This window comes from Humulus lupulus, chromosome 5 (assembly GCF_963169125.1).
Source record: "Humulus lupulus chromosome 5, drHumLupu1.1, whole genome shotgun sequence".
Taxonomy (NCBI): Eukaryota; Viridiplantae; Streptophyta; class Magnoliopsida; order Rosales; family Cannabaceae; genus Humulus; species Humulus lupulus.
The window spans coordinates 138,586,572-138,597,307 of record NC_084797.1 but is presented as its reverse complement, the minus strand read 5'-3'; the positions used below and the strand labels follow the sequence as shown (position 1 = coordinate 138,597,307).

Here is a 10,736-nt window from a genome sequence, read left to right as displayed (position 1 = left end):
TGACACTCTTTGTCACATTTATTTAATCTAAAATATTATATTAAATATAATATTACATTATATTATAAAATAATATAACACTTTCCTCTAGGCTGACGGTCCCAAATGAGCATATTGCTCTCTTCCTTTTTCCTTCCCGCTTTATTTTAATCTATCCATAATAGTCTAAGGAAAATAATTGGTAAGTTTCCTAATTGTGCTTATTTTCTTTTAATTCTAATTTATTTGATTGAAGAAAAAAATATATAAATGGACAACTCTCATTCCCTCCTTTCCCACTTGTCGTCCGCACTACTTCTTGTTACCCTTTCTTTTATTTTATTTTTTTAATTAAATAATCTAAATAAATCTAATAAAAAGAAATAATAAAGTGTGTAGAAAATTCTACACAAGTGCACCATGCAACCAATGCACACACTCAATAACTAGGGTGCATCACTACCTACCATGCACCTTAGTGCATTCAACCAAAACTCATTTATTCACATATTAAAATAAATAAATAAATAATTAATTAATTAACTATTAAATTCTACCAAACAATTGTAACAATTAATTTAAACAAATAAATAAAATAATTCACAACACTTAACAATTGAAAAAAATAAAGCACAAAATTTAAATAAAATAAAAAAAATTGGTGCGTTACATCTAGCCTCAAAAATCATGAATACCATGCAATATAATCATTAGAACATTATAGCCATCTTTTTAGAATCAAGAATTTCAAGTCAAATATTCTCTCAAATTCACTTAGAAGCATCAATACATATGACAACCAAATCTTGATTAATGAATAAACAAGTACTCAACTCAGTTTACACAAACCGAATTCTCATCAATAGTCCATTGATTTATAATCCCATAGGCTTGCGAACTTACTATTCTCCACTAATTTAGACTAAAACATGCTCAAGAATCACAAGGGCTTTTCAAGGTAATCACGAACGACTTAGGTGCAGGTGGGTAAAAAAGTCATTTAAGCTCAACCTACCACAAGTATATAAACCAATCAAACCAATATACAACTTTACAATCCACAATCAATCCTTCATTGCCTATTGTTCATTGCTCAAAAGATATTTATCGTAACTCAACCAAATATATATATATATATCTTTTTCTTTTTTTCTTTTTTTAGACGATGTATACTTCCCCCAAACTTATTTCTTTATTACTCACGGGAAGTAACATTGAAATATAATATATATATATATATTCTTTTCTTTTCTTCTCTCTCTACAAACCATTCCCAACACATTACTTCCCCAATTACATATTATATACTCATGGTAGTCAACGGGAAAGAAATGTAACTGAGATTAATGAAGCTCAAAACATGGTACAAACAATGAAAAAGTTAATTTAAAGCTCAAACGGGTTAACTATGGATATCAAATTGTAAAGGTCAGCTTGAAAGGCTCAAACATTCCAGCAAAATGCCTTAATCATCTTCCTAAGCATGCAAAGTCTCAAAAATTTTGCCTCGAATAGTAAACAAGCAAGTTCTGGAATTTTCCAACATCTTTCTTCAAACCAAAGATCCAGCAATGCATAAACCACACCATTGAGTACACGAAATTCAACAATCATGATCAAGTGTTCATCTTTATTAATAACCACAAGTAAACTCAAGAAATATCCAACTTAAGCACACATATTTTTTTTCCATAGCATAGCTTTTAGTTCCATCAAATTATATAACACTATATTCAGTCAATCTCATCGGCTATCATTATCAACTTAATTCAACAAACACGACACTCTAAACATCCTAGACACAACAACACAGTAAATAAAAGACTAACCAAATACAATACACTACTAAAACACAAAAAACAACTAAAACACAAACACAACTAAAACAAACTACTCAATATATACAAAACAAAAGTAAATCTCCTCCACCAAACTTAATATGAACATTGTCCACAATGTTCAAAATAAAAGCAAAGGAAAAGAAACTTACCTGAAAAACTCAGACTGCTCATGACGAAGGACTGTTGCCATTGTCATCCTAAAGTAGCCAAAATGTGGTGGCTGATATGGATTGAACTTGGTAATTTATGAGATGGGCTTGAAGTAGCATCGTGATGTTATTTTTTTTAGACGATTCGTCATTACAAATTTAACACTAAACGACAGAAATTAAAACTAATCCTAAAATAAAATAAAATAAATAAATACTCAAAATATAAAAATTTAAAATGTTCGTAACCAAAAAATTAAATAAAACTAATAAAAAAATTGCAAATAAATGATTGGAATGCCTCCAAATGCGCTGTCATTAACGTCATTTAGTCGGACGCTGAATTCATCTTCAAAATAAACTAAGATCAAGTCCACCCCTCAAATCCTTAAGAGTCATAGTGTCATATGAGAAAGTTCGTCTTATGATGTTGCAACTTTTTGGAGCTTTCCACCGCTCATGTAACATTCGAGCTTTCCTAATAAAGAACCTTTTTACACGATTACACACTATTCGACTACCATCTTGAGCAATGACCTTTCTCTTGATCACTTCCACCTTACTATCGCCTCCTGTTATCACATCCACTCTAGAACATGTTGGAATTTCAATTGCAGCAAAAACATTAAATGTTACATCCTCATTTTACACTCACAACTTCAATTCCCCTTTTTGCACATCAATTAGCACCCTTCCAGTAGCTAAAAATGGTCTCACAAGAATGATCGGAATATTTTCATCTTCCTCCATATCAAGAATAATAAAGTCCGCAGGAAAGATGAATTTGTCCACTTTTACCAATACATCCTCAATAATACATCTTGGGTGCTTCACTAAACGATCTGCCATTTGTAAGTACATGATAGTAGGGCGAGCTTCTCCCAATTTCAATTTTCTATAGATAGATAGAGGCATCAGAATCACACTTGCCCCTAAATCACATAATGCCTTCTAAAAAACCGCATTCCCTATAGTACAATGAATGGTAAAACTACCCAGATCTTTAAGCTTGGGAGGTAGTTTCTTTTGAAATATTGCACTACACTCCTCAGTAAGTGCCACTGTCTCATAATCCTCCAATTTCCTTTTTTTTGACAAGAATTTCTTCATGAACTTCACATAACTCGACATTTGTTCTAAAGCTTCTGCAAAGGGAATGTTGATGTGAAGTTTTCGGAAAACATCTAAGACCTTGGAAAACTGCTTGTCAAGCGTCTTGTTTTGCAGCCTCTGAGGATATGGGATCGTGATGTGATGCTCAATACTTATTTCTGGCTGCTTCTTCTCAAGGTTCTCATTAACCTCTTCGTCCACCTTATTCTTCTTGTCAGACTCCATTTTTGATGGAAGACTAGATTTCTCAACTGGCTCTACCAACTCCTTGCCGCTCCCCAAGGAGATCGCACCCTCAGTATTACTTGGCAAATTTCCTTGAGGTCTACTTTGTAACATACTTGCATTTCAAGATTTCTAATGGATGACTGAGTTTCAGTCATAAACTGAGTTTGGGAGTTGGTCAAAGTCAATAGTGCAGCTTGTAATTCATTTGTCTTCTCTTGAGAAACCGGTGGATGTGACATTTCTTGAAGTGGAGATTGAGAAACGAGCTGCTGAAATTATTGTTGAGAGCCTTGATTATTTTTCCATGAAAAATTAGGGTGATTCCTCCACCCTGGGTTGTAAGTGTTGGAGAAAGGGTTGTTGGCTTGCCTATTAAAATTAATCATCATGTTGACTTGCTCCATAGGGATGGTGTTATTGACCTTTGTTGTCATACACTGCTCAAATTGATGATGACCACCACAAATTTCACACCCTGTCTGTAACTGAATGGCATTGGATGATATTGGATTCTGCTGCAATTGCTTAGTCAATGTCGCAACTTGAGTAGTCAAAGCAGTGATTGCATCTAATTCATGAACCCCATCTACCTTTCTGTTACTAGTTGCACGCTCATCAAACCATTGATGGTTGTTGGTGGCCATGTCTTCTAGCAATTCATATGCTTCATTAGCATTCTTACTCATGAATGCCCCACCAGGTGCATCATCAATTATGGTACGAGTAGTACCACACAACCCATTATAAAAATTGTGGACCAGCATCCACTTCTCAATACCATGATGGGGGAATTTTCTCAATAACTCCTTAAAACTCTCTCATGCATCATAAAAAGACTCTCCCTCCATCTGATAGAAATTATTAATCTCTCCCCTCAACTATGTTGCCTTTGATGGAGGAAAGAACATGGCCAGGAAATTTTGAGCTAAATCCTGCCAAGTATTTATAGAGTTGGATTGAAGGGAGTTCAACCAACTTTTAGCTCTATCACGCAGCGAAAATGGGAATAGCCTCAACCTGATTGCATCATCGCTCACCCCATTATACTTGAACATTGCACATAGCTCTAGAAAATTAGTTATGTGCATATGAGGATTTTCTGAGGGTAAGCCACCAAATTGCACGATGGACTGCACCATTTGTAAGATCGCCGACTTAATCTCAAAGTTATTAGCCTCCACAACCGGTGGTCTTATACATGTTTGAACTCCCATAACACTTGGGAGTACATAATCCCATAAGCTTCTCACAGCGGGATTATGAGCTTGTCCTTGCACCACTTCTGGCACCCCTCCATTCAACCCATCATTTTTTTTAGGATTTTCCATAACCACAATTGGACCAGAAGCTCTCTTGTTTCTACGATTCTACCTGCACGCTTTCTCAATCTCAGGACTAATAGGAACAAGGCTATATGCTCCTCTTCTGCTACAAATATAACAGGACTGCCTGAACAAAAATGGTCAAGAATGGACGCAAAACAAGTTAGAAACAAATCAAAGAACAACCAAATTAGAAATAAAATTAATTACTTTGATATTGATAATTTCAAGTCCTCGACAACGGCGCCAAAATCTTGTTTTGAAAATTAAAGTTATGCAAGTGCACACAGTCGCAATTTGTAATAAATCTTGGTAAGATTAAGTATCATCCCACGAAGACTGATTTATTAATTACCAATTAATTAATTCTTAATTTCTATTTGGCTAACGAAAATTGGATTTGTAAAATTTAAAATCAAGAAAGCATAAATAAATGTAAAGTGCACAAATAAATTAACAACAAGAACACAAGAATGAAATTCACAAACGAGAATAATTAGGAATTTTAATCTTGTCTACAATCCACTCTATTATTCTTTAATGCAATTACTCCTTAAATTCTTCTCACTAAAATGATAGGCATACAAAAGTATTACTATTAACTATTCAAATTCAGAAATAGAAAACTCGACCTAATGTGAATTCCTTATATTTCTATAGTCAATTTAAACAATTGGAAGCAATAAGTACAACCCTAACTCACATAGACCAATTTGATACTCTCATTCTAAATTGAAATCTATGTCTACTCAATTTTAGCATATTCAAATCTCACTTTTCAGATTTTGATTTAAATTCATAAATTGTATGTAAAAGGTGCGCAATCAATCACATACGCAAAAAACACAAATTGAGTAAATTTTAGATGAAGAAGAAATAGACAAATGCATTAAATCATAATAAAGCTTCAAGAGATTCAATTAGAAACCCTAATAATGAAATTAGTTCATAAACATGACTATGAAATCCATAATAATAATGATTAACATAAAGAAAGACAAAGAAAAAGAGAAAAAGAACTCTAGATCCAATCAAATCTTCCCTAGAATGGCCCCTCTGCGTTTTCTTCCTCTCCTTTCTGCTATCTCCCACTCTCCTCTCGAAATTAGGATTAAAACCTAATTTTTCTCTTCAAAAGCAACGTGGGTCGTGGCCCAACATTTTAAGCGTCACGACCCCGTGTCAATTTAGGCTTCACATGGATGTTAGGCGCGCCACGGCCCGTGTAAATTTCTGGGCAGACAAAGCCTTCAACGTCGCAGCCCATGTTAAACCTCGATAAACAGGCTTTCTGCCTTGGACCTGGCCACAACTTAGCATCGTAGCGCCACAGTCCTTAACAACTTCTTCAATTTTTGTGCTTTTGGTCCCGAAAATTCATTGAAGCCATAAAATTGCTTGAGGATTCATCTTTTCACAGAATCAACACCAAAAGGCCAATTTTTCATCATTTTCTGCCAATTTGCTCCAATTGTTCTTTTCCTTTATTTATAAGCTAAATTGTAGAGTCTCGAAATTTTACTTAGCTAGATAGTAGTAGCTTGTGCTGTAGTATTTCAGTTTTCGTGGTTATTGGTTCAAGCTGGGATTTAGTTGGAAACTCATAGAGATAGTTATGGGTTTTATAAGTTTAGCCTATAGTTTAGAAATATTAATTTTAACATAAGGTTTGATTAATATAGCTGGTCCTAGAAATGATATTTATTATAACCTAAGGTTTAGATAGAATAATTAAGAACGTAACACTTGTCACATGTATGTTTATTAAGGATTTAGGGATTTTAGATGAATAAATTAATCAATGATAAGTCTAGGAAGTCTAGAACCTTCCCTCAGCTGTTAGGATCACATTTTACTCAGTCAAAGTTGTTTAAACAAATTCAAGTGTGCTGAAAGTGTGCTAAAACCTGTTTGATATATCAGCGTATGCCGATATATCGCAGCTATAGGGGTCGATATATCGCCTATGATTGATATGGAAAAACACGTCGACTTCGCACGAACAAAATCACGGAGGCTCGGGATTATGGGGCAGGCGATATATCGCCTATAGGGGGAGATATATCGGCTCCCTTTGGCATTTTTGAAAATCTGTGGAATCGAAGCTAGAAACAGCCCTCAACAACTTGGACTTGCTCCTAAACGTTTTTGACTGAGTTCTGGGCATCTGTTGAGCATAAAATTCAATTTTTATTCAATTATTTATTCATTTTAAAAGGAGTTAGTTTCACTCCTTGAACTCTATAAATAGGACCTTTCACTCAGCCATTTGGATCGTTATTCAAGCACTTCTTAGAGCCTCCAAGCTGCTAAGTTTGTTCTAGAGAGAAACACTAGAGTTTTGGGGTTAAAAGCTTTCAAATCTAAGCTTTTCTAAACACTTGGGAAGTAAGATAGAGTGTTATTTTGGTATTGAGGTGTAGATCGAAGTTCTAATCTATCTAAGGTATTCTTTATCCTCATTTTTAGTTCATTATAGTTCTTCTTATTCTTTTTCTTCTAATTCCTAACTTGTTATAATGGCTTTTGGTTAGGTGTTTGATTCCTTTGAAACTTAAGGTTTTCGGTAAGTTCTTATCTTGATGGTTTAGATCTTCTCTTCATCTTATTTTCTTTAGAAAACTTATGGATCTTACTGTTTGGTTTTAAGAGTTTTCAATCCCGCTCTTGTCTCCAATATCCCAGCTTTTGGTAAGGAAAATAGGTTAGATTTTATGTGTTATGAGTATGTGTGTGTGTGTGTGTGTGTGTGTGTGTGTGTGTGTGTGTGTGTGTGTGTGTATGTTTTATGTTGTAGTCGCTTGGGAAATATGGTTGCTTGGATAGCAAATAAGCAAATCCCAAGATTTTTATCATGATCATAAACTATAGTTATGTTTAAACCTACCTCTAAATAGTAGCAATAGGATCTAGATGGTTTATCATATACTATATTTGTGTCTAAACCTACCTCTAAATAATAGCCAGAGGACCTAGATGGTTTCTATCACATACTACGGTAATGAGTTAATGGCCATTAATTTGTAGTCACATGTTTTATGATTATGTTTTATGTCATACGTTTTATGATTTATGTTTTATGAATTATGATATGTTTTTAGTCATTTTTCCTTACTAGGCATTAGGCTCAGTCCTTTTTATTTTAGATGGTGCAGGAAAATGAGCTTGGAAGGTGGGACGGATTCATGGCAGCTTTGGCATGTGTATTGGGCGAGAACTGAATGAATGGACTGATGGGAAAGATCGAGGATGACGTTTTGTTTCAAGTCTTTTTAATTATGTATTTATGTTTTTCTGCATTTAGTATTTGAACAATTAATTAAAGGTTTTATTTTCTTTATGATTTTATGTAATAACAATGGGATCTTATATTTTGTATTTTTATAATAAAGTTCTATTATTATATACGTGTATTCCAAAATAGTTGTTATGCTTAGTAGTTTTAATGGTTTGAGGTGTTTAAGTTAGTTGGATCATTACATAAATCCTGAAAAACAAACACAAACAAGCATAATACCGGACTAAACAATAGAGAAACTTAATAAAAACTACCTAAAACACAACTTAAAAACAACAAAAAACTAGACTCAACACTTAATAAGAAAATAACTTAGAATGGACTTAAGGAGAAACAAGTGCAGAACAACAATGGAGTGAAAACTCGTATATTGGATAATAGCCTGAGTATACAATGAATTTTCCAACCCCTTTGTTTGAGGGGTGATGATCTATTTATAGTGGAGTTCTAATGGCTCCTGATACATTGTGGTCCCGAGGACCAAATAGTACATGGGTACACCGTCAGTGTTGTGTCACATGTAGTTGTGGTGCAGCAGGTCGTGGTGTCAGCTCTAGTACATGGTTAGAGGTATGCAGGTGGTAGTGATGTTGTCCTTAGTCTTTGTACTTTCTCATACCTCCACTACTTGTCTGGCATGGACGTTGTACACGTACTCTGACTCTGACTCCTTCTGTCCTACACGCATCCTTTGTACCGGTAGATGTACTCCATACTTAATATACGCTCTCACCTTTCCTAGATGTGCTTGTGCCTTGAGCCTTTATGTATTTTTCTAAGTATAGGAAAGTTGATGGTTCTTCTCTAAGGTAGAGAGGGTTTCATTGAAACCAAAGGTCAAAGTAGGGGGCAAACCCATGTATGGGAGTTGTGCTCCACTAATGACACCTACGGAGAGCAAGGCAAGACCTTGTCAGCGAAGCATGTATCTTCAAACGTAGCAAGGTTGTGTGGCGTGAAATAAGGGTCTCACAAGGCATGAGGCGATGGTAACGATATGCATCGTGTATGGCGTGAGACAAAGGTTGTGCGAGGCGCTGTCCCTGGTGCAAGACGATGGGTCTCGCGAGGCACGACTGCTTGGCCCGCGAGGTGCAAGATGGTACGTCTCATGAGTCACTGCTTCTTGGCATAAGACGATGGGGGGTGCGAGACAAGGGTCTCGAGAAGCGCTGCTGCTTGGTGCGAGACGATGGGTCTCGCGAGGCGCTGCTGCTTAGCGCGTGAGGTACGAGACGATGGGTCTCGCAAGACGCTGCTGCTTAGCGCGCGAGGTGCTAGACGATGGTGGTCACGAGGTGTTGGTGCTTGGCCAGACGAGGCGTCGTGTGGCTTGTAAAGACTTTCATAGAGAGGCCTCCCAACACACATCCGAGGGTGTAGTGCCTTGCAGAACGACCTCCCATAGCGCATGCAGGGGTGTAGCATCTTGCATAGCAAGGCCTCCCTTAGCGCGTCCAAGTGTCTTGGCAGTTGGGGCATGTGAGTGTTTCACGCATCGACACCTGGGCACGTAGCACCTCGCATAGCGATGCCTTCCATTGTGTTAGGCTGCCTGCGTTTGCACCTTTAGGTGCTTCGGCGTGTCGTGGGGTTCTCTTACATTTGAGACTTGCGAGGATCACGTGCCTTAGCACTTACGCCTCTTTGCATAGGGGCTGGAACTTCGCGTATAAATCTTGACCCTGCGTAATAAGACCTCCCGCACGACATTCAAAGATAGTCCTCACATAGTGAGGCCCTTAGTCGTGGGTGCCTTGTGCACCCAGCCTCATATGGTGAGGCCCTTGGGCGTCGCGAGGCTGAACTTTGCAGCTTGGAATGGGATGCTTTAAGGTATAATTTCTCATATTGATAGTACGCCACAGGCTCACTTTGCGTATACATAAAGACCTGCGTGTAACATGGTGTCACGTGATTATCTAGTAGCTTTGGACACGAGCTTGTGGTTTTTACTTAGTGTGGAATTTTGACTACACAAGCAGCTTGAAGTTAAATTATAAGGGATCATTCTAAATCCTTTTCGTGAACGATTGCACATTTGTGGACCTCGAACCCTTCCCTCGTTGTTTGGCTTTTAACTCTTTCAAGCAGTGGTTCTTTCAAGAAAGTGTCTCATTGATTTGGTTAAGTTCAATCACTATCTCTGTATCCCTATGTTGCTAGTTGACACCGCCTTAGCGTTCCTTGATGTAATTAATGTTATGATCTGTTAAAATACAAAGCCTAAAGGGTGTTACACAAGGTAGGTTTAAAACCCTTAACAATTTCACAGAATGGAGGTGTGAAATTTGAGTTTGGATTGTAGGCATTCAAAATTTATATTTTTGGTTCTAAATTGGTACAATGAGGTATCTAAGCATGCCCAAAAACTTTGGAAGAATTCAAAGTTTTCTAAGGTCAATTTTGAAAAAGTTGACATGTGGGGAGGCAACATGTTGCATGTCTCTAAGTGACATGTCGCTTACCCCATGCAAGAAAAACACGTAAAGGCCTTAAGCATCTGACGACATGTCTGCTATTGTTAGGTGATATGTTGCCTATATGTGGAGACATGTCACCTAACTCTGCATGGCTATTACAATTGTTTGCTCCAATTTGATGATTTAAACGCTCTAATCCTATTGGTTAGACTTAATGACACTGCCTACACTATAAAAGGGGAAATTTAGAGTTTTGAGACATTGATCACACTTCTAAACTATCTCTCTCTCTCTCTCTCTCTCTCTCTCTCTCTCTCTCTCTCTAACCTCTCTCTAGCTCTAAAATATCATAAGTTTTCTTCAAGAAATTCATCAAGAAAGTG

At 36.7% G+C, this 10,736-nt stretch overlaps 1 protein-coding gene and 1 non-coding gene across 2 annotated transcripts; one reads left to right on the top strand and one right to left on the bottom strand.

The window, feature by feature from the left end:
- Positions 1-2,920: 2,920 nt before the first annotated feature.
- LOC133779524 (uncharacterized) lies at positions 2,921-3,421 on the bottom strand. Its single transcript, XM_062219478.1, has one exon. The coding sequence runs from the start codon at positions 3,419-3,421 to the stop codon at positions 2,921-2,923; it is 501 nt and encodes a 166-aa protein (XP_062075462.1).
- A 663-nt stretch (positions 3,422-4,084) lies between these two features.
- Positions 4,085-4,192, top strand: LOC133780992 (small nucleolar RNA R71). Its single transcript, XR_009869793.1, has one exon. It is a non-coding gene; the product is annotated as a small nucleolar RNA R71 (small nucleolar RNA).
- Positions 4,193-10,736: the final 6,544 nt, after the last annotated feature.